Below are 25,581 nucleotides of genomic sequence, written 5' to 3' on the forward strand. Positions count from 1 at the left end.
ACTGAAAGGAATCCTACATGAAAAGAAGCAACAGAACTCCAACTCTAACGAAGGTCATCTGTGGTGTTAATAGCATAGAATATGTAGCATAAAAAACAGCAAAATAAAACTAAAACAAATACATTGGAAAATGGAGGGCATAATGGATAGAGCAATATGATCAATGTTGGTGAACTAAGGCCAAGCATCAAAGACCTAGATACTAGACCAGCAACTTTTTCACCAATTAGTGAGCCTGCCTTGCTGTGCACATGGGCATGAGTTCCAGGATCACAGGGAAAAACCATGGCCCTGAAGGTAGCTTGCTGTACTGACATCTCTCCTTCTCTCTATGTGTTTATCTCTCCATCTAGAAAGATTCAGATAGAAATCTGAATGAAAAAGTGGTCCAGGAACAGTAAAATCACAGTTCTCGAGGCCCAAGCTCATCATAAACAAATATACAACACTAACAACAAATGTGTACAAAGTCAATCATTAAGAAACTAAAGATAGATCAATCTATACCCCCAGCCTGTTTCTATCTTTCCCTAGTGGGGTAGGGCTCTGAAGAAACGAAGTTCTGGGATACAGTGGTGAAGTTGTCTGCCTAAGGGAGAGAGGATGGCATCAGAGTAGCATCTGCAACTTGGTGGCTGAAAGATAATTAGATATAAAGCAGGAAAAATTGTTTAGTAAACAGGAAACCAAAGTTAGGAGTAAAGCAGATGAAATTAGGGATCTTTGTATGGGAAGAAACCAGGCAGTCTATTTTAGGGACCCATGACTTTAATAATTTTCACCTGAACCTGATAGCTAACATGCAGGTAGACTAAAAATATTGGGAAGATGATGTCAGAGTTGAGAATGGGACTATAAAGATGGATTATGGCTGAGAGTAAGTAGCTTCTAAATATGAGAAAATATATATAAAGCCATATATTTTCCTTTTTAGCACAGAAGCCTATGTGATTTCTGAGTCCCTGTCAGTCTATACTTGCAGTCCATGATTATAGCTAGGAACATTTTCTAGGCTGTACTCATTTCAAGATCAGTCTTCCTCAAGTGGCATAGTATCCCGACACAGCCTCCCTTCAGAGAGTGGGGCAGCTCCTACCATTGCTGCTCTATAGTGCATGTTCAGCAGAGAAGCAATTACTTAGAAGCTAGACCTTCCACCTTCTTTTTTAAAATATATTTTTTAATTTTTACTTTATTTTTGAGAGAGATGAAGAGAGAGAGAAACACACACAGAGAGAAACACCAGAGCACTGCTCAGCTCTGGCTTATGGTGGTACGGGGGACTGAACCTGAGACTTGGGAGCCTCAGGCATGAGAGTCTGTTTGCATAACCATTATGCTGTCTCCCCCACCCCTTTCCACCTTCTATAACCCATAAAGAATTTTGGTCCACAGCCCCAAAGGGATAAAGAATAGAGAAGCTTCCAATGGAGGGGATAAGGTAAGGAACTCTGGTGGTGGGAACTCTATGGAATGGTATTCCTATTATCTTATAAGCATGTTAATCATTATTAAATCATTAATAATTTTTTAAAAGAAACTAAAGATAGAAATACCGTATAACCTAGCTCCCTTAGGCATTTATCCAAAGAATATAAAAATAATAATTAAAAAAAAAAGATATGCAAGTTTATATTGTCAATTGCTATAACCTGGGCCCGTAAGTAAGACTGGATATGGAATTTGTGGTTTATCTATTCAGTGAAATAATTAACTATTTTCTTTAAAGTGAAATCCTGTCTTTTGTGATATCATGAGTGAAAGTCAAGATGATTGTGCTAAGTATAAGAATGTGAAATATAATTACTAGGTTCTCTCATAGAATAAATAAAAATAAACACAGGGAACTAACAAACCACAACAAAAATAATTTTAGACTGTGAACAATGTGATTATCAGTTAGAGGAGTGAGGAAAAAAAGTGTGTGATTTGGGGTTCAATCAGATATCAAGAATGGCATTAGAATGTTGGTGGTACCCCATCAGTTGGGGCCCTAGTGAGGCAATTCTGGGATTTCCACACAGACACGGTGAGCCTAGAACTTGAATAGATCACTCTCTCCATTATCACTGGTCATCTACATCAGGAACAACATAGTGGATCTCTTTGGGGGCCCCCATAGGACCTTGCCCTCAGAGTAGATCCACAAGGGTAGAGAATGTTCATCTTTCAAACAGGGTGTTGGATAACATACTCTAACACCTGAGGAAGACTGGTCCTGAAATTAGTGAAACTTGGAATGCTCCTACTCATGACCACAGAATGTGAGTTCAGACCTATGGGTATGTAGAGTTTACATAGGCTCCTATGCTGAATATGGGCCCCAGATCAAATTAATGGGGTTTACAGGCAATAATATTTATACCCCTTTCCCATATTTGGGAGCTACTCTCTTCCCTGATCCAGCTTTCTAGTCCCTTTTCCAGTCATGACATTATCTCCCCAGACAATAACTTGGGTCAACTTGCAAATCAGATGTCAGGCTCAGGCAAAAACTAATGAAGTCATGGACCCTTTAGAATATACCTAAAATAGACCTACCAGCTATTTCATAAACAGAGACTCCAAATATTCATCTGCACTATACCAGCCTTTAGGTTCATGATTAGTCAATAATTTATATGGCTTTATATGTTACCTTTTTTTTTTTTTCAGCCACTAGCTTCTAGATTCTAGCATGATGCCAACCAGACTTCCCTGGGAAGACAGCCCCACCAATGTGTCCTGAAGCTCTGATTCCCTAGAGCTCTGCCCCACTAAAGAAAGAGAAAGATAGGCTGGGAATATGGATCAACCTATCAATGCCCATGTTCAGCGGGGAAGCAATTACAAAAGCCAGACTTACATTCTGCACCCCATAATGACCCTGGATCCATACTCCCTGAGGGTTAAAGAATAGGAAAACTATCAGGGAAGGGGGTGGGATACGGAGTTTCAGTGGTGGGAATTGTACCCCTTTTATCCTATGGTCTTTCAGTGTTTCCATTTTGTAAATTAATAAATTAAAAAATAATTTTGGTGGTAGATATGGTGAAGCTTATATACAAATTAGGAAACTTACTTTAGTTCCTTCAAATTTGCATAGTACTACAGTCAATTGTAAGTAAAATTTTATGAAATAGAGTATTTAAGTCTTTTCCTAGTTTGGTTTAATAAATAATACATTCCTCTAATCACTTGGGTAGCTTTTTTTCCCACCTGTGTTAATAACTGCCTCGCTTCTTGCTTCTTTTTAAAAATTTTTTTTTATTTATAAAAAGGAAATATTGACAAACCATAGGATAAGAGGGGTACAATTTCCCACAGTTCCCACCACCATACCTCTGTATTCCATCCCCTTCCCTGATAGCTTTCCTATTATTTAACCCTCTGGGAGTATGGACCCAAGGTCCTTGTGGGATGCAGAAGGTTGAAGGTCTGGCTTCTGTAATTGCTTCCTGGCTGAACATGGGCCATGACAAGTCGATCCATACTCCCAGCCTATCTCTCTCTTTCCCTAGTGGGTAAGGGCTCTGGGGAAGTGACCTCCAAGGCATATTGGTGGGGTTATCTGTCCAGGTAAGTCTGGTCGCATATTGATAGCATCTAGGAACCTGGTGGCTAAAAAAAGAGTTAACATAAAAAGCCTAACAAATTGTTGAACAATCATGGACCTAAAGTCTGGAATAGTGCAGATGAAGTTTTGGGGGGTCCTTCATTTTGTAGATAGCTAGTAGGCATATTTTAGTTATATTCCAAAGGGCCTGTGGTATACTAGTTTTTGTTTTTGTTGTTGTTTGTTTGTTTGTTTTGTTTTTGCCTAAACCTGAAATCTAATATGCAGGTGGAACCAAGTTATTGTCTGGGGAGATGATGTCATGGCTTGGAAAAGGACCACTATTTTGTACATACATAGCATTTTCACATAACAATACAGTCCCACTAGGTCCTCCACTGGTATCATGTTCCAGGACCTGAACCTTACTCCCCCGCCCCAGAGTATTTTACTTTGGTGTAATACACCAAGTATTTGGTTCTCCTCTCTGCATTTTCTCCTGCATCATTCCTTTTTCTTTTGCATCTTTAATTTTCTTCTCACCTCTTTAATTCTCTTCTCTATTTTCTTTTTTCTCTGAGTGTTTCCTTTGGCATCTGTTTCCTTTCTAAGTATTGTTAATAGGATAAAATGTCCTTAAATGTGGGCTATATGCATTCCACCTGCTAATTGACTGTGGCACTGGAGCGTCCACAAATGGGGTTGATAGTCAAGAGAGAGGCATGGAATTCTATTTGTAGTTCAATTAACAGCAGATGTTTCATTGTGTGAGGGTTTTACATCTAGGATGTTAATATGTCTGCCCAGATTTTACTTGGGTGGTTTCTCAGTTGTCAGTACTTAGGCATATTTTCTCTTGAGCAAGTTCCTTTCTCCAGAGGCACATGCTTCTGATTTCTGCTCAGATCTGAGCTACAGGAGAATAATATTACCAACATTCAGTATGTAGAACAGATGCAGTCCTCATTTTCATGGCATGAAACATCAGGTCAAATGCTAACTGTGCCTGGAGTCTCTAGTTCTGCAACTCTAAGCACATCACTGAACTGTTCCTCTTCCTCCTCTCCTCTCCTCTCCTCTCCTCTCCTCTCCTCTCCTCTCCTCTCCTCTCCTCTCCTCTCCTCTCCTCTCCTCTCCTCTCCTCTCCTCTCCTCTCCTCTCCTCTCCTCTCCTCTCCTCTCCTCTCCTCTCCTCTCCTCTCCTCTCCTCTCTCCTCTCTCCTCTCCTCTCTTCCTTCAGGTTTATCGCTAGGGGCTGGCTGCCAGCACTATGAATCCTCTGCTACTAAGGTCACTTTTTTCTATTTTTTCTTTGGATAGGACAGAGAAAAAATGAGAGAGGAGGGGAAGATAGAGAGGAAGAGAAAGACCGACACCTGCAGACCTACTTCATTGCTTGTGAAGTGACCCTGCTGCAGGTGAGGAGCAGAGTGCTTGAAATGGGATCCTTGAGTGGGCCCTTATTCTTCCCATGTGTGCCACTGTCCAGTTACCTATCATAGAAGTTTCTAGCCCTCTCTTTCTATCTAGTTCACAGAGAAAAAAATAAATGAATGATCAACCAAATAAACAGATTAAATTAAAATAAACCCTTGTTTGAAGAACACAGCCAAGAAAATTAAAATTAGAAGACAATTGGTTTTGCAAAGTTCAAATCAATACCTTTTCTTTTAGCTATCTCTTTTCTAGATAAGTTTCTAAAGTCCTAGTTGTGTCAAAGTTCTAAGTTTGAGGATATTGTTTTCTTCTTTTCAGGTTCCCCTACTTTGGCATAGGCTTCAGCTAACACTGTTAAGTCAGCTTTCACAAGTGCATTTGTTTTCAAGCTTCCAAAAATATGTTGTCGTCACTTATGTATTGTTATCTTCTTTCCTGTGACTTCCATCCTCCTGTGTGTTAATGCCATTTTTATCCCTTATTCAACTTATTTATTTGTTTGAGTACGTTTAGGAGGAAGTGAAGATGAATGGATGAATTCAATAGGTAAGGTTGTCAGAATATTCCGTTTCTTTAAAGGTGAGGGAAAATAGATCTCTCATGAAAGATCACAGATGCTTCATTGGTAAATTGAATGAGGCTGTTTTTCTAGCAAAAGTTGTGCTAACAAAGAAACTGCCATTTGAAGATTTCAATGTCTTGTGAGATTTCCAAAAACAACTCACAAACCCAAATTTATTCTTTGATCGTGTGAGTCAGGTTATAGTAAACAAAAACTAAGAACTGGGAGACAGTATCTGTTTCATCTGAATCCATACTAAAAGACAAAAGACGCATTTCTGAATTATTCCATAGTCATTCTCAATATATTCACAATGAGTAACACCATTTCCAATTCTAATAACACTTGATATAGATAACTAAATATATCATACAGGATACACACATATTGTTTCAATGATATTAATGGAAATATTCTAAATATTCTAATTTTGCAACATACTTATTCCATGTATTCCCTGCTACTTGCTGATGTTTTCTTTCAGTACATGTCACCAAAAAAACGTTTGAAATTATATATGTATTGTTAGGGTTACCACCAGACCTACATGAAAACCCCACCATTCCTAGTGGCTTCCCCTCCCCCTGTTATTTATTTTCTTTCTGACAGAGACATAGAGAAATAGAGAGGCATTGAGAAAGAGAGACATTTGGAACACGACTCTACTGCTGTGGAGCTTCCCTTCTGCAGGTGGGGACCAGGGACTTGAAACCGGGTCTTTGTGCCTGGTTAACATATGTACTCTGTCCGGTGCACCACCACCCAACCCCATTATATATCTCATAATGAATAATAAACTATACTATTATAAGAATGGTCTTCAAATTGAATTCTCCTTTTTTTTTTCAGTCTGCCATGGATCTCCTTCTAGATTCATTATGAATCTACAACTGAGGTGTCAGATTTATGACCTCAGGATTAAAGCCTTGGCCACTTAAAACGTATGCACTTATAAGTTTTGTGTAACTTTTTTTAAGTACTCATGTAAATTTTCATATAACAAAATCTCAGTTCATTTATTTTCCTACTTTAACTCTACTACTCTTTCCTTTAGTTTAATATTCTCCACTAATTTTTGGGCCCCATCATGACTTCTTATATAAATTTACATATGTGTATTTTTTATTGTACTCTACTATCTTTTATTACATATGTGTATTTTTACATAAAAAGTTATGGTTTCACACATAAAATATTATAAATAAAAATACATATGCAATATTTTATTTTAAATTAGAATAAGTTGGGGAGTTTTTTATTTTATTAAAGTAACACTGAGTAATGCATAAATAACACATATAAGGTGTTTTCTAAAGACTAAAAATTATGATTGACATCCGTTTTTACATAATGCAATAATTTATTTTTCTTCACATCCTTCTTCAAACATCATCAATAAATTACCACCTTACGGTACATTAGAGAGGAGGAAAAGTGAACAACTATGGCTGAAAACACAGAAAGATTGCAAGAGAAATGTAAAGAGAGATAAAATAATCCACACACCTGAAAATCATTTATTGAAAATGGATCTCAGACAAGGAAAGCTAAATACTTTTTCTATAAATATTTAAAAGGAATACACATACATCAAAACACAATTACAGGTATGAAGCAGCTATTATCTATTTGCTTTTTAGTTATCTGTCAACTTGGTTAACTTAAATAACCCAGGATATCTGTTAAAAATTTATTTATAAGACTTTTTCATGTAGTTTGTGGAGCTGAAGCTTTGGTCTAATATAGCTAATTAGATATATTTGGGAAATGGTACATGAAAGCAACTCAAGTGGAACAATAAAAGCACTTTCTGAAAAGTTACAAAACTAATGCCTCAGAAAACCGCTTTCACTGAAATTAGAAAATCAAGTCTATGACTCACCTTATTGAATAGAGAACATTTCCATTCTTGAAAATTCTTAACAATTTGTTGTCTGTAGTAACTTCATGAAAGTTGGCACCCTTTTCATTGGCAAAGAACAAATCTGGTTTCCAAATGGAATCCAACATGGAAGGGTCTAGGTCTAAAGAGTCATCAGGGTATTCACTATATGCTAACCGAGGATCATTCCACTTCTGACGAAGAAAAATATTCACTCTGTAATCCTGTAGTGAAAGAAATAAAGGAAAGAAAAAGCGACTCTGCTTTAAAAGATGCTGAATCTTCTGTCATATTCTTCTCTTTTCTGAACTACAATACAAACCATTGATATCCTTATGAGATTTTCATACTTCACAATCCCACTCATTAATACAGGAAACATTGCTGGTTTGAGATTCTGTCCTATGCTTTTAGCTATATATACCTTCCAAAATAGGGAAATAGAATAAGACAATTTTACCATATTTAAGCTTTGTTTCATTCAAATTTGGTTTCTGGTTTGTCACAATAAAATATCAACAGTTAGCTACTTGGAATTAAATATTTTCAGTGCTTATTTTCCAGAACTACTTCTTTTACTAGATGTCCAGTAGCATTCAGAATGTCTTTATGAAAAAAAAATGAAAACTATCTATTACAAAGATGATTTTGTTATTTCCTTATAAACAAGATGGATTTTTTGTTATGTTTATATATATAATTTGAGTTCTACAAAACAGGTTATTTGGGAAATAAAATATAACTTTTGGAACCATTAAAAAAAAGACACTACTACCAGAAATCCTTTAAGAAAATTTGGCACATAATATTTCCTAATTTAGCCTTTTCATAGTTAAGTAAGGAGAAAAAAAAAAAGAAGAAATCTATGGAGGGGAGTCAATGGTTTGATTTGACTCCCAATTTCTGGACTACTGTATAGAGTGAAAAAAGATTGATAAACATATATGCACTGATTTTTTGTATGAAGCATATGAATATGGGCAATAGCTACAAATTTATACATATATATGTATATACACACACACACATATATATATATGACTTTCTCCTTAGATTTTTGAAATGAGCAAATAAATACAACATGTCTGTTCTCAGTATGAATAAAGAGATCATTTTAAGAAAGTTTCAAAGTTTCATTTCCATGAGAACTATTTCAAGTGTGAAATAAATAGAGAAACTGAATATCCTTTTTCATTTACTATTTTTATTCCTTAGAAGCCAAATAACCAGTCATTAGAATGTAAATAAAGCAATATGGTAACCAAAAAATCACAAAGAATACTTCTATAATATAAAATCTTGTAGACTGCTTATTTTGCAAGTAGGTCATGCTCAGAATCTGCAGGGAATGTAACAATCCCCTGTCCTGTGTTCCACTTATTGTTACTTGGACTCCAAGATTTCTGTTTTCTAACTGTAACTGAGTTTACATACTAGAAAAAAATGTTTTTTCCTTCTTCCTAGATGAATCCATGTGTCCTTCAAGGTGACAATGGTACAGAGTTCATCTTTTCATCACAAAATTCACTCTAATGTGGAAACCTCACAAACCATAAGCATTTATAGAACTAGTTAATGGGGATATGTGAACAAGCTCATAATACCCAAAGTGAGACTATTGTCTACTAGCCTAGAGTTTGGAGTGCCAGGAAGTATTGATCCCTAGCTAGTAGTGTGTGTTTTGTGGTCCTGTGTGTGCCTCAAGTCCTCATTGACAACATCACCTTTTCTCAGTCTTATATGCAGGAGGTTAAAGCAGACAAGTCATAATGGCATCTGCCAGGAAAGATGCTTGATGAGTAAAGACTTTCCTTTGGGACTGATTTCAAAGTCTAATATCAGAGAAATAAATGATAGGCAAAATATAATTTAAACTTTAAAGAATTTTCATGCTTGTTAGTGATTTACACATTGAGAACACTCTCTAGCTATATCTACAATGTATGTTAAAATAAAGGTATTTCAATTTGCAGTATATGTAATAAAATTAGCTTCATTATGTTACTGGTTTTGTAATTAACTACATTTATAGACACAACCTCAGATCTTTCAAGAATTTTTTTTGCTCTGAGTGAGCTAAAAAAAATTAAACTATCCTTCAGTTTCTGTTTTTAAATAACACAAGAAAAACAAATTAATACTAATGACTGTAATATAATATTCATAATATAAGAAGGTTTTCTTAGGGGTGAAACTTTCATTGGAACAGTGTCACTTTAAAGTTAATTTTACAACAATTTACTCATCTGCACTATTCCAGCCTTTAGGTCCATGATTGCTCAACAATTTGTTTGGCTTTGTATGTTAACTCTCTTTTCAACCACAAGGTTCCAGATGCCAACCAGACTTCCCTGGCTTAAATTGTTAATACATTTCTAATAATGACTTTTTCTTTGAAATATTAAATCACCTATAACCTTAGATCAGGGAGAACAGAAGCAACTGGTTGCGTTATAATATAAGATACAGCTATATGTAAATAGCCTTAAAGGACATACATATGGTGAGGTCTTGTATGATACAGAAAATCTTAACAATGGGATTTTCAGTCAACCAAATTTCTAAATATTTTGGTTATAATAATAACTATCTATTGCCCTCTTAAACCTTAAGACAGCAGAAACCTTCCCCATTCTTTATAAAACCCATATTTCTCCCAGTCTTGGAACCTCTGGGATGGGTTTCGTTTTCCTGCATGCTTTTCTAGATTCATACCAACTGATACTGCATCTGCTGATCTCAACCTAATCAGTGCCACCAGTAACACTTCAAAGTGTTTTACTTTGCATTGTGTCCAGAGACACCAGGCATAAGATTGCCAACCCTCCAGCTTCATTACTCTGGTGACACCTCTTCTAGTTCATAGGCCTCCTTGATTCCATTTTGAGTAGTATACTTCCTAGATACAGACCAGGGCCCATGAGATAGGGAATATATACAAATGTATCCATAAATTAGGGGGAAATATACACCTTAAAGCAAAAGTGCACAATAGTTTGCAGTGACTCAATAATTGCAGCAAGCAAGATAAAAGACCTAAACAAGCATACCATAAAGTATCTAATCAAATAGTTTCTACTTAAACCTAGATACCCCCCTCACCTACTTCCTATTTCACTTCCCTCAATCACTCCAGGGCTAATCTTGTCAACGTAAAGACTGCTAAAGCTGCTAGGGCAAGAGACCAGCATACTTTAATGACAGCTCTTTTGGTTACTACCGGTGCAACCCATTATCTGGGGCTCTTGTCAGGGAATACTGGGATTACCTCACAGAAATTATGGGCCTAGACCTCTAACAGATACCTATCTCCACTGCTCATCTGCATCAGAAACAATACAGTGTAAGCCTTTATGGGCCCCTATAGGACCTTGCCCTTTATGAGGATCAACAATGATAGGGACAGCCCCATTCTCAGAAGGGATCTTGGGGCAACATACTCTACCACTTAAGAAAAATGAGTTCTGAAACCAGTGCAGCCTGAAATGTTCTTAGCCATGACCACAGAATATGAGCTCAGACTTACAGGCATGTAGAGGTTATGTAGGCGCATGCACTGAATATAGGCCCCAGATCAAACTGATGGGGTTTACAGTTAAAGGCATTTATATACTTTTCCCATATTTAAGAGCTGCTCTTTGCCCTGATGCAGCTTTCTAGTCCTATTTGCAACTCTGACACCATCTCCCTAGACAATACCTTTGGTCCACCTGCATATGAGCTATTAGGCTCAGGCAAATATTAGTAAAGTCATGGACACCTTGAAATATACTTAAAATAGACCTACTAGCTTTTTCCAAAATAAAGACCCCAAATCTCACCTACTGCTGTATTCTTGCCTTTAAGTTCCTGATTATTTAACAATTTGTTCTTCTTTATATTTTAATGCTTTTTCAGCCACCAAGTTGCAGATGCTACCATGATGCCAACCTGACATCACTAGAAAGATAACCTCACCAATGTGTCTTGGAGCCCTACCTCTCCAGAGCCCTACCACACTAGGGGAAGAGAGAGATAGGCTGGGAGTATGGATCGACCTGTCAACTCCCATGTTCAGAGGGGAAGCAATCATGGAAGCCAGACCTTCCACCTTCTGCACCCCATACTGATCTTGGGTCCATGCTCCCAGAGGGGTAAAGAATAAGAAAGCTTTCAAGGAAGGAGATGGGATATGGAACTCTGGTAGTGGGAACTGTGTGGAATTGAGCCCTCTTATCCTATGGCCTTGTAAATATTTACATTTTATAAATAAATTTGAAAAAAAGAATAAGGAATCTCTCAATGGAGGGGGTGGGGTATGAAACTCTAGTGTTGAGAATTGCATGGAATTATACCTCTCTTATCTTATGGTTTTGTCGATCATTATTAAATCAATAAAACAGAAATAAAAAGTCATAAGAGAATAAAAAAATAAATAAAACATAATACATAATGTCAATAATAATGAGTGTATAGCAACAGTTATATTTGGAAAATAACCAAATAGAATAAATATAAAGTGTAGTTATGATATTAAAGATGTATAAGTTTTGTTAAAAATTGTATGAAATATCTCAATAAATAATTTTTGTAGAATACAAATTTGAATAGATATCCCATATTTAATTGGTGAAAGAAAAAGGAAAAGGAAAAGGATTATGAGGGCGTAAGGATCTCCCAGTTCAAGTTACTGGCTCCCACTTGCAGGGGGGACACCTCACAGGTGGTGAAGCAGGTCTGCAGGTGACTATCTTTTTCTCTCTTTCTCTGTCTTCCCCTCCTTTCTCAATTTCTCACTGTCCTATCTAATAGCAATAACAACAATAAACAACAGGGGCAACAGAAAGGGAAAAAAATAGCCTCCAGGAGCAGTGGATTCATAGTGTAGGCAAATAGTTCTAGCAATAACCCAGGAGGCGGAAAAAAAAAAGATTATGAGTGTTTTAAGAAAAAAGTGAGAAAGCATAAAGTAATATACATATTTAGGGTCCCAGAAGGATGAACTAGAGCAGATAATACTGAGAAATTGGCCAATATTTTCCAGAAAAAATAAAAGTAATTCATAGAAGACATTCAATTAAAACTTCAGAATATCAAAGCAAAAGTTATTTTAAAATCACCTTTGTATTAACATAATATTATAGGGAACAGGTTGTAGTATACCTGGTTGAGTGCCCACATCACAGTGCTCAAGGATCCTGGTTTGAGCCCCCAGTACCCACTTGAATGGGGAAAACTTTACAAGTAGTTAAGCAAGGTTTCAGGTCTCTCTACTGCTCTCTCTCCCCCTTCCCTATCAACGTATTTCTATCTCTATCCAGAATAAATAAGTGCATAAAATTTTTAAAATCTACAAAAATATTCTATGTATGTATTATTACATTATACTTACCCTTAACCAAAAAATAATATAGTACTGATAAATGTTACAATGTCTTCTGTAATCTTGAAATCACTATGTTATGGGGATCATTTTTTATGATCCCACTGATAGAGTATATTAGACAAATCATGGAGAATAAAAGTAAATCTGTAATTGAGGAAAAGTAAAGAATGGCTGGTGAATGTGTGTGTTGCTTCTTATAGTCTTAGAGAGGGTGAAAATATCAATAATTAATTGTTACAGCTCTTGCTAATATTTATCTAAGATTTGCAAAATGATTAAACACTGATAAGGTGATTAATTGTTTATGGATCTCTAAAAATGTATCTGAAAATAAAGCTCTGCAAACATCTAAATCAACTATAGCTTTTGGCCAGATAGGTCAAGAACTTTTGACCTTGTAAGTATTTAAAATACAAAGAAATTCAGATACTACTAAAAGCGTTCAAATCATAGTAAAGTCAAGTATACTAATACAGATACTAACTCCCCAACTAATCTAGCTATAACAATTAATTATTGATATTTTAACTCTCTCTAAGACTATAAGAACCCATTGCATCTTCTTTAAAACCTACATTTTTCCTAGTCCTGGTACCTCTAGGAAATGCCTATATGTCTTGAAATTCCTTTTCTATGATTCCTTACCACCATACCAGCTCTGTCAACTTCAACCAAATTGTTACTGGTGCTGCCACCGCACATTATGCTGCTATTGAAATCCTACTGTGGACTGTAACCTGAGATACCAGCCTGAGAAGTAAACCTCACAACTCTTCAAATCTGGTGTGACCTTTGCTAACACACAGAACTACCTACATCCAAATTATATGGAACATCATTTAACTAAGTAACAGACTCCGTAAAAAAGGGGCAATCATGTAACTCAAATTTAAAGTGCTTAATAATGATTGAAGTGCCTAAAGAAGGCATCGTAAATTCTGTAATTTATTGGATTTAGACCAAATTAGCAGGACAGCTAGCAGAAAGGCCCAAAGATGACAGATTCCCAAAACCTAATTCTGGTTGGGCTCAACAAATGATACTCAACACCTAGACAACTGAGAGAAAAATCTAAGATTATCAAAGAAAGGAATACAAAAGTTGGATAAGGGCAAGAGACTGGCCCACTTAATAATGGACTGTTTGGTCAGCATCATACCATCTGATCATCTGGGGCCCTAGCTGGGGGATCCTTGGATTCCCATACACATATGATGGGCCTTGACCTCTAAAGGGTTTCTCTCTCTAGTACCACTGGTCACTTCCACAAGGAAAATCATCTTGTGTGCCCTGTCAGGACATTGGCTCTACCCTAAAGCAATGACGGTAGGGATAGCCCCCCAGTTCTTGAAGAGAGGCTGGGGGTATCCTGTCCTGTCACTTGAAAAAGACTGGTCCTGAAATGAGTGCAGCCTGCAATGTTCCTCAGATGTGACCATGAGCTATAAGCTCAGACTAATAGGGACTTAGAAGTTACACAGGCTCTGACACTAAATATAAATATGCATTTACATATGGGCCCATGAGCAGGTGGATGGAAATAAATAGTTAATTTTAGCCACATTTTTTTAAACAATGGGAGCTACTCCCTTCCCTTATGCAATTTTGTAGTCCTTTTCTCCACTCTGACACCATGCTCTCAGACAATATTCTTATCCAACCTAAGGCTAGCTACCAAACTCAAGCAAAACTACTATAGTTGTATGCCCCCAGGAATGTACCTAAAATGGTTTCCCTAGCTTTTGATTAACCATCTTGTCTCAACTTAGGTCATGCCACCTTCCAGACACCAGGCTGCAGATGCTACCATGACACTACCCTAACTTTTCTGGGCAGATTACTTCACCAATGTGTCTCTGGTCCACTAGGGATGCATTGGATCGACCTTCTCGTGGTACATCCCATGAGTACCCATTTATTGGGGAAACTGATGATCCTTCCTAGCCGACTGAATCCACATGGATCCCAGTCACTTTCAAAGCCAGCAACAAGCAGACATCAGGCTCAACCTGACGCTGTTGACTGACTATGGAAGAAGGGCAAACGCTAGAAGAAGAAGGGAAAGATAGAAATGGGCTGGGGGTATGGATTGACCTGTCAATGCCCATGATCAGTGGAGAAGCAGATGCAGAAGCCAGAACTTCTACCTTCTGCTCCCCATAAACAACCTTGATCCATACTCCCAGTGGGGGAAAGTTATAGGATGAAGATAAGAGGATTCTGCACTCAGCTCTATCAGCACCTAGAGAGAGAGAGAAGGAAAAGGTGAGAGACATATGGAGGTAGTTATGATGTCGTGATTGGCGTGTAGAGGAAGACATGACTGAATCAGAAAAAAAGTGGGAGGCAATTATATATTACTATAGACAGATAGGTGTAGAGAAGATGCTTGATCCATGTCTAAAATTTTAGGGGAACTGTGGTGGATTGCACTGGAGAGAGTAAAGACTCAGAACTCAGGTGGTGGGAATGGTGTGGATTCAAACCCCTGTTGACATGTAATTCTGTAATATAAAAATATAAAAAAAAGAAAATTGAGGGGGTTCAGGAGGTAGTACAATGGGTTAAGTGCACTTGGCACAAGGCACAAGGACCAGCATGAGGATCCCAGTTGAAGGCCCCAGCTCCCCACCTGCAAGGGAGTTGCTTCACAGGTGGTGAAGCAGGTCTGCAAGTGTCTAACTTTCTCTCCTATTCTCTGTCTTCCCCTCCTCTCTCCATTTCTCTGTCCTATCCAACAATGACATCAATAACAACAACAATAATAACTATAACAACAATAAAAAAAAACAAGGACAACAAAAGGGAAAAGAAAATTAAGGAATTTTACACATGTAACAATAATTTGTACCAATAACAGTATATTTACTGTTTACTGTAAATCTTTAATTCTCAAGTAATATATATATATATGAATAAACTGGCCAAAACTGATCTATATCTGATTACAGTTTCCCTATATAAAATGTTTATTTATTAATATATATTTTTGTAGTCAAATGAAATGAAACATTAAAATGACTCAAATAATAAGTATGATTCAAATAATAAGTAAATTAATTTTATGTAAAATAAAAATATAACGTTTAAATAAAATATTTTATAAATTCTTGAGAAATTAAGTAGCTAAGTAAGTAGAAATAAATATCATTATCATTCAAAAAAGTAAAAATACTGCAAAAGTATAAATCACTTCCAAATTAGTAAAATCAATACTATGTCAAAATAATATAATTTTTGAGGAAATGTACAAGTTAGTATTATAATTTACCTAGAATGTCATCAAAGGTCCAGAAATGGCTAAGATTATCTTATAAAACACAGGAAGAGTAGAGTTACTACAGTAGATATTTAAAAGGGTTATACAGCTTTAAAAATTTTGGTAAGAGTGTACATAAAAAACTGACCCATAAGAAAAAGCAAGGAGTATAAAAGCAATCTATATTCAGTATATGTATAAACTGGAGTTACATATAAGTGGTGACTGTATGAAATACTTAATGAATCTGTACACGAAAACAATATTAAATTCTATCTCAGAATAACTTTACTCAAGAAAGCAAGTTTGGATGGATGAAAAGATGCAATATGATGGGTAAATATAGGAGAAAATATAGTAGTGACTTCTTGAGGTACTACAGACTCTTTAGAAAATAGAATTGTGGGGGTAGCAAAGTGGGTTAAGTGCAGGAGGTGCAAAGTACAAGGACCAGAGTAAGTATTCCATTTTGAGCCGCCGGCTCCCCACCTGCAGGGGGGTTGCTTCACAAGCTGTGAAGCAGGTCTGCAGGTGTCTATCTTTCTCTCCCTGTCTCAGTCTTCCTCTCCTGTCGTGATTTCTCTCTGTCCTATCCAACAATGATCACTTCAATAACAACAGCAATAACTACAATAAGAAACAGCAAGGGCAACAAAAGGGAATAAATAAATAAATATTTTTTTAAAAGAAAATACAATTGTGCTCATCAGAAAGTTAAAGTCAATAAATTCTGGAACAAAACTAAGACATTATAGTCATCAAAAGATGACTCACATTGTGTATACATACCACAGTTTAGAAATTCATCATTCATTAGATAACTGGGTTGCTTTAAAGTTTGACTTATTACAAACTGTGCTTCTGTGAACACTGGTGTATGTAGGTATCTTTGGATGTCAATAGGTTACAATGCAACTGTTAAGAATAAGGAAGTCGGCAGATGCAATATTATTTGATATGGATTGGGAGAGGCATACGGGAAAGTGGGCCCTATCCAAGGGTCCCAGGACTGGGGGAAGTAGAGGCTCTATAGTGGAGATGTGAGGTTCCTGCTGTCTTAGGGTTCAAAAAGACAATCAATAGTTAATGTTATCATCACATTAATTGGTAATTGGGTTAACTTTGAAAAGTCATTTTCTTAGGGTTTGTTGTACAGTACCCAGTATCTTGTATATAGCTGTGCTATTGGTTGCTTCTGATCTACTTGGTTTAGGCTTTTGAGAGAGTCCGTGTATCAATTACACAGCCTATATATTAAAAAGATTCAGTTTGTGTTTTGAAAAACTTCGAGACATACAATTAATTTTCCACCTCTCATATTAATTAACTAGTGATTTATATGACTACATTTTACATAAACACCATTCCGGCCACCAAAAGACTGTGACCCATCCCTCCCACACACTCCCACCCCCCACTGTCCCAGGAAGCTGCATGTCTACCCCTCACCACAGGGTTTTTACTTTGGTGCCCTACTTACAATTTGATCAGGTCCTGCTTTTAGTTTTCCTTTCAGATCTTCTTCCTCAACTTCTGTTGATGAGTGGGATCATCCCATACTCATCTTTATCTTTCTGACTTAGCTCACTTAACATAATTTCTTCTAGCTCTGTCCAACATGGGTCAGAGAAGGTAGGTTCACTGTTCTTGATAGCTGCATAGTATTCCATTGTGTATATATACCACAGCTTTCTCAGCCACCCATCTGTTGTTGGGCACCTGGGTTGCTTCCAGGTTTTAGCTATTATGAATTGTGCTGCTATGAACATAGGAGTACACACCTCTTTTTGGTTGGGTGTTATGGAGTGCTTGGGGTATAACCCCAGGAGAGGAATTACTGGATCATATGGAAGGTCCATGTCTAGCCTTCTGAGAGTTTTCCAGACTGCTCTCCACAGAGGCTGTACCAATTTACATTCCCGCCAGCAATGTAAAAGGGTTCCTCTGTCCCCACAACCTCTCCAGCATTTGTTGCTGCTGTCCTTTTTGATGTATGCCATTCTTACAGGAGTGAGGTGGTATCTTAGTGTTGTCTTAATTTGCATTTCTCTGACAATCAGTGACCTAGAGCTTTTTTTCCTATGTTTGTTAGCCTTTTGGATCTCCTCTGTAGTGAATGTTTTGTTCATATCCTCTGCCCATTTTTGGATGGGGTCATTTGATTTTTTGGTGCTAAGTTTGCTGAGCTCTTTATATATTTTGGTGCTTAGTTTGTTGTCTGATGTATGGCATGTGAAGATCTTAAACACAAATAAAATAAAAAATAAATATCACAACCTAACCAACGCAACGATTGCCACCTCAACATACTTTGCTTCAGACTGTGTCCAGAGACTTCAAGTGTGGAATGACAACCCTTCAGCTTCAATTTACTCGGGTGAGACTTTTCCTTTCATAGTATACTCTAATTTCATCTCAGGTGGTTCACTTTCTAACAAAGTCCCAAAACCTAGATATACACCAGTTTCTGTGAGAGAGAGCATATGTTCACACCTATCTGTATACTACTGCAAAATATATACCTGAAAGCAGAAGTACACTAGAGTTTGCAGTGAGTACCCCTCTAACACTTCCTCTCCACTATTCCAAGCTTTGGGTCCATGATTGCTCAACAATTTGTTTGGCTTCGTATGTTAACTCTCTTTTCAGTCACCAGGTTCCAGAAGTCATCAGAATGCTGGCCAGGCTTCCATGGACTGAAGACCCCACCAATATGTCCTGGAGCTTTGCTTCCCCAGAGACCCACCCTACTAGGGAAAGAGAGAGGCAGACTGGAAGTATGGACCGACCAGTCAACGCCCATGTTCAGCGGGGAAGCAATTACAGAAGCCAGACCTTCTACCTTCTGCAACCCACAATGACCCTGGGTCCATGCTCCCAGAGGGATAGAGAATGGGAAAGCTATCAGGGGAGGGGGTGGGATATGGAGATTGGGTGGTGGGAATTGTGTGGAGTTGTACCCCTCCTACCCTATGGTTTTGTTAATTAATCCTTTCTTAAATAAAAAAGAAAAAAAAAAGAATAAGGAAGTCATCACTTCATCTTGGATGGAGCTTGAAGAAATCATATTGAGATACTCCAAAAAGAAAAGGATGAATACTGGATACTTTCACTGATAGGTGGAATTCAAGAAACAAAAACTGAAATGGAAAACACATAATAAAACTGGACTTTGTTTGGTGTATGCATCAAGGAAATGACTTTGGAAACAGTAAAACAGGAGGGTTCTGGAAGGGAGGACATTTTGGGGTCTTGGTGAATGTTGGTGGAAAAGGACCCAAGTTGAGAATGAGAGTGTTTTTTAGATGTACATCATGGGGAGATGAGGCATTGTACCCCATACAACAACTATACCATATTGTTTCACATAAAATTATATTAAAAATGACAACTTAGAGATAATTAAAAGACAAACACACTAAAATGTATTTACTCAACCTTGCAGTAGTGTACCTGGTAAAGCACACATGTTAACAGATTCAAGATTTCACCTACAAAGGGGAAGTCCCAAGAGTAGTGAAGCAGTGTTGCAGGTGTCTCTGTTTATCTCTCCCTCTCTATTTCCCTTTTCTCTCCATTGTTCTGTCTTTATTAAGAAAGAGAGAGAAAAAAACTTGTCATTTCATACAAGCACTGAGCACCAGCAATAAACAATTTTTTTTTTTGCCACATGTATAACTGACAACACATGTTGGTAAACTAAAAAAGCTCTCATAGTAATTGACTGATGAATAAATGACCATAATTGGAGCCACTGGGTGGTGGTACATCTGGTTGAACACCGATGTTACAATCCACAAAGATCCAGGTTTGAGCCCCTAGTCCTTATCCACAGGGGAAAGTTTTGCAAGTGGTGAAGCAGTGTTGCAGAAATCTTTTTCTCTCTCTCCCTTTATATCGCCTGCTTCCTTCTGTGTCTCTTTTTTTTCTTTTCCTTTTTTTCCTTTTTTAAAGATTTTCTTTATGAGAAAGATAGGAGGAGAAAGATCCAAACATCACTCTGACACATGTGCTGCCTGGGATTGAACTCGTGACATTATGCTCGGGACATCACTGCACCACCTCCTGGACCACCTTCTGTGTCTCTATCCAATAAGTGAATAAATAAAGATAATAAAAGGGGGAAAAAAAACCCAACAACTGAGTAAAAAAAATGACCCAAAAAGGGAATGATTTTCCTGGACAAACTACAAGATATTCACTAAATATTAGAAAAAAGTTCAAATTCACTGGTAAAGAAATATATGTAAATTAAGCTATTAATGATACACCTTTTTACATACATTGATACAAATACACTCTTGTAAGCCACTATTAAACACAAATAAAATAAAAAATAAACATAGTATCCTATGTTTGAAATTCCAGAAGAATGATTTAGTTAAAAATCATTGAAAGTTTTAATTGTCAATGTGATTTATTAAAAAAATGTATATTTGCTCATTCTGATAAAAAATGCATTTCTCATAAAAATACAAATAAATTCAGTGTTATCAGGATTTAGCCAGAATGGATAACAAAACAAAACCTTATAGTTTGTTGAAATCAGGATATTTAAAAAAAAAAAAAAGATTAGTAAAATATCTCAGTTAGTGTGTTGCTTTGGCACGTGCAGTATTTAGGTTTGAGCTGAGTCCCCACTGCATGGAAGGAAGACTTGGACCAGTGATTCAATCTATCTCTGCCTATTTGTATCGATCTGAAAAAGTTAAACAAATGTAGAAATTGGTTTTGAATTATAAATTTGATATGTGAAAAGCCAAGATGTAAAGAGCTTAATTCTATGGGGCCAGGCAATAGCACAGTGGGTTAAGCACACATGGCATAAAGCTCAAGGGCCAATATAAGGATCCTGGTTCAAGTCCCGGGCTCCCCACCTACAGGGGGGGTTGCTTCACAAGTGGTGAAGCAGATTTGCAGGTGTCTATCTTTCTCTCCCCTCTCTCTTTCCCTCCTCTCACAAGTTCTCTCTGTCCTATCAAAAATTTTAAAAAAGGTCAAAAGAGCTTAAATTCTACTTACAAAACTTAATCTATATGCACTGAAAGACAGATAAAATTATTTACTGCTATAAGAACAAAACCAACTCCACTGGCAGGAAAATAATTAATTGTAATATGTCAGTAAAATCAGATATTACATAACAATGAAAATGAAGCATTTGTAATCAGTAGGATGAATCTGTGAAATGCTAAATTTCGTGAAAATACCAAAGCCAATGTTTTGATCCTTTTTCCTTTTCTTTTTTTTCTTTTTTCTTTTCTTTCGGTAAATGAGTAAACCAATATTTCTCCCACTCTCATTTTCTGATAAAATTCTGAAGATAAGGCTGGCAAAATAATTCACTTGAATTATGCATTGCTACCATTCATGCAACCCAGCTTCAAGCCCTACCCTCAAGCCAATGAAGAAAGCTTTAATCTCTATCTTCTCTTTTCCTACCTCTTTGTGTCTATCTGAAAAAAACCTGAAGTGGTGAAGCTTCCATAGCAACAAAGAAATTGTAAAGACAAAGAAGGAAATTATAACACAAAATTCATGGTATTGGTTGCCTAGGGAGATATTAGCTATGTGAGATGGGATGGATTACACTGGAATGTTTAAAATTGGTAATGTTTTACTTCTAAAGTTAGGTGGTAGTTTCAACAGTGCTTATTACTATATTATACTTCATCATATACATATGTACGTAATTACACATCAAAATGTTAATATGCAAATATGAATTGAGTCATTGGAAATATTCATTCAAACCAACATAAATGTCCATGGGAATGCCAATATGCTCTGCTATTTGTAATGGTTTTTGTAATATATTTTAAGTCCTTAACAAACAACAATATTAACACATTTGACTGAACATTTCTATTTAATTGATGAGTAAAGTACAGTGAAGCCCCAAGGGGTTAGATAACATACTCTGTGTACCTACCACCTGAAGAAGATGGGTCCTGAAATTAATGAAACTTGGAATGTTCCTAGTCATGACCACAGAATACAAGTTGGGACCTACAGGGATGCAGAGGTTACATAGGCTCCTATACTAAATATGGGCCCCAAATCAAATCAGTGGGGTTTACAGTCAACAATCTTTATACACTTTTCCCATATTTGGGAGCTATTCTCTTCCCTGATCCAGCTTTCTAGCCCTTTTTCCAGCCATGACATCATCTCCCCCAGAAAATTACTTGGATCCACCTGCATATCAGATGTCAGGCTCAGGAAAACAAACAAACGAACAACAACAAAACTAGTATAGTCATGGGCCCTTTGGAATATAACTAAAATATGCCTACTAGCTATCTACAAAATGGAGACCCCTACCCCCAATTCTTCATCTGCACTATTCCAGCGTTTAGGTTCATGATTAGTCAATAATTTGTTTGGCTTTATATATGAACTCTTTTTTCAGCCACCAGGTTTCTGATGTTAACATGATACCAATCGGACTTCTCTGGGCAGACAACCCCACCAATGTGTCCTGGAGCCATGCTTCCCCAGAGCCCTGTCCCACTAGGGAAAAAGAGAGACAGGCTGGGAGTATAGATCGACTTGTCAATGCCTTCTACCTTCTATAACCCATAATGACCCCTGGGTCCATACTCCCAGAGGGATAAAGAATAGGAAAGCTATCAGGGGAGGGAATGGGATAAAGAGTTCTGGTGGTGGGAACTGTGTGAAGTTGTACCCCTCTTATCCTATGGTTTTGTCATTGGTTCCTTTTTATAAATAAAAATTAAAAATAAATAAATAAATAAATAAAGGATTGTGAGTCTAAAATTAAGAACAGTTTCTACAGATACAGAAGGCAAGGGAATACAGCACTGCAGTCTCTTTGATTTTAGACCAGTAAATCTCATTCTGTACTTTTTTCTTACCAAATTTAAAAATAATATGATCATGGTGATTTGTTACAAAGGCAATAGAAGCAGATACCTCTATGTTTTAATTGTTTTTTTATACAGTTTTATTCTCATTTTTGAGGGGAAGAATATGTTTTTACAGTCATTCAAGAAGGTAGAACACTTGAAGTAAAAAGCAATTGATCTAAGCACACAGAAAAATAATTTAGGGTGATGGCTCACAGTAAATCACATAATCACATACTCTACATACATGGGGCCCTGGGTTTGATCCTAGGCACTACATGACAACACTAAAGAAGACAAGATGAGCTCAGTGGATTGTAGAATCATGCTTTGATCTATCTTTCTGTCTATCCTTCTAAATCTATCTGTCTATCTTCCACTCATAGTAAACTAAGATAAAAATTGGGTTTAGGGGTATTTCAGATGTAGAGGTGATTATTTTCACATGTGATATGCAGGGTTCAGTCACAATATTTCACTTTTTTTTTAACTAAAAGAAGTTTAATTCATTAACAAAGGAAATGACTCAGCAAGGAGAGTACTGTGTCTGCTTCCTCTAAAATGGCTTTCTTTTTAGAAGTGAGCCAATGGCTACAAAACAAAATAAAATCAACTTATAAATTCCCATTTTTTAAGAAGTACTCATCAAAAATCCTGGCAAATTTCAAAGTTATTGGAAAATGATGGCATTCTCAAAGATAAAGATAAAAATTCAAGCTTCTTAACAAATGCTACACAGTATAGTTCAATATGATTTTTTAAAATTCGAGTATTGCACATCATAGGTCCTCACAACTTACAAAGTGCTGAACTCAACTTACAGTGGTGGAATAATTGCTCCTCACATGTTGTCTGCACCATCTGCTCTATGAACTCTACCACAGGGAGAATGGTTGTCTGGATGCTCAGATTCTGATAATGGCCCACTAGTAAAGGGCTTTTCAATTCTCTGTTGCAAAACAGCAGGGGAGAAAACCATTTAAGAGGAAGTTTTTAGAGATGGCAGAAAGGTGATTCCAAGCCTCTCCTTGACTTCCTCATTATCCATGTTTAATTATTTTTCTAGAAAAGGACGTGGTTGTTCATATATATATATATATATATATATATATATATATATATATATGTAAAGAAATCTATTTACATACCAGTTCTGAAAACCAAGTTAAAATTTTTCAGGAATTAAAATAAAATATCCATAAATATAAAATGCAAGCAAAATCAGTCCCTATTTATTTTAGCAGTTGAGAACTTTCCTTAACCCTTCTTTCCTCTCTCCCTCCGTTTTTCCCTTCATACCTTCCTTCTTTCCTTCCTTCCTTTCTTCCTTCCTTCATTTTCACTTGGGTTATCACTAGTCACCTTTTTAACAACTCTGCTGTTCTTAGTGATCTTTTGTGATAGAGACAGAGAGAAATAGGGAAGAAAAGCATAGGGCAGAGAGAAGGAGAGACATCTGCAGAACCGTGTTACTGTTGATGAAACTTTCCCATTGTAGGTGGGGACCAGGAGATTGAACAAGGTTAACTCCAGGAAGGTAATAAACACTTTCCACCAAATGTGCCACAGTCAACTCTGACAGTTTTTCCTTATAGCAATAGTACTTAAAAGAAAGCTATTACTCTCCAATAGAATTATAAAAAGAAAACATACTTCTAATTGTTAAAAAAAGGAATATTATTTGTTTCAATTCACATATTGAGGACTAGTCAGAATATAAGTGTGTGTGAGTCAGTGAAAGAAAATTTAGTCTCTCGTTTCATAAGCTCTGTGTAACTGTATAAATTGCCTTCATTCATTTGATCTGCTATAACAAGTACCACAGATAAAGTGATTTATAGTAAAAGCCATTTGTTTCTAATGATTATAGGGGTGGGTGGGGCACAGAACCTTGGTGGAGTGTGTGGTGACATAAACTTAGCATATATGAGTATAACATTGTATCCCTGAAATCTTAATTTTGTAAAACTTTCTTTGATTACTAATAAAACATGCAGAACAAAATGAAACATATTGTAGACCTACAGTAAAAATTTGTCATTCTAATTAGAATTTTTTTTTTTGGTGCCTCCAGGATTATCATTGGGGTTCAGTGCCAGCAATATAAATCCACTGTTTCTGGCAGACATTTTTCCCCATATTTTATGAGATAAGACAGAAAAAAATTCAGAGGGAAGGGGAAATAGAAAGATAGACACCTGCAAAACTGCTTTACCTCTTACAAAGTGACTCCTCCTGCAGGTGGGGAGCCACCTTGAACTGGAACTGGGTGCACCACGGTTCAGCCCCTTTAATTAGAATTTTATTATTTAGCTATTTTATTCTTGATATCTCCCTATTTGGAAAGTTGGTTACATTATAATGCTGATCTGAAGCCTTGTGTTGATAGTAGCTTTTTATAATACAATGCTTCTCACAAAGCAGGCTGTCCCATATGCAAGTACCTATAAGATAAATAGCAACTCAACATCTAGTCTTTATTCTAATTGTAATAACACAAAGCAACACTATTTTGAGTTGAGATATTGGATCAAGTACCTTTTCAGATGTAGCGAACTACCCCCAAATTTGAGGCATAAAATACCATTTTTTAAAGCAACGATTGCCATCTCAACATGCTTCACCTCAGAGTGTATCCAGAGACTTCACGTGTGGAATGACAACCCTTCAGCT

The 25,581-nt window shown here is 36.7% G+C and overlaps 1 protein-coding gene across 1 annotated transcript in view; it reads right to left on the reverse strand.

Moving 5' to 3' along the window:
- Positions 1-25,581, reverse strand: part of GLRA3 (glycine receptor alpha 3) — a 200,032-nt gene that overhangs the window by 58,352 nt on the left and 116,099 nt on the right. The window contains exon 4 of the mRNA XM_060184514.1: positions 7,416-7,639. Coding sequence (XP_060040497.1) covers positions 7,416-7,639 — 224 coding nt within the window. The remainder of the gene's footprint in view (positions 1-7,415; positions 7,640-25,581) is intronic.

This window comes from Erinaceus europaeus, chromosome 2 (assembly GCF_950295315.1).
Source record: "Erinaceus europaeus chromosome 2, mEriEur2.1, whole genome shotgun sequence".
Lineage (NCBI taxonomy): Eukaryota > Metazoa > Chordata > Mammalia > Eulipotyphla > Erinaceidae > Erinaceus > Erinaceus europaeus.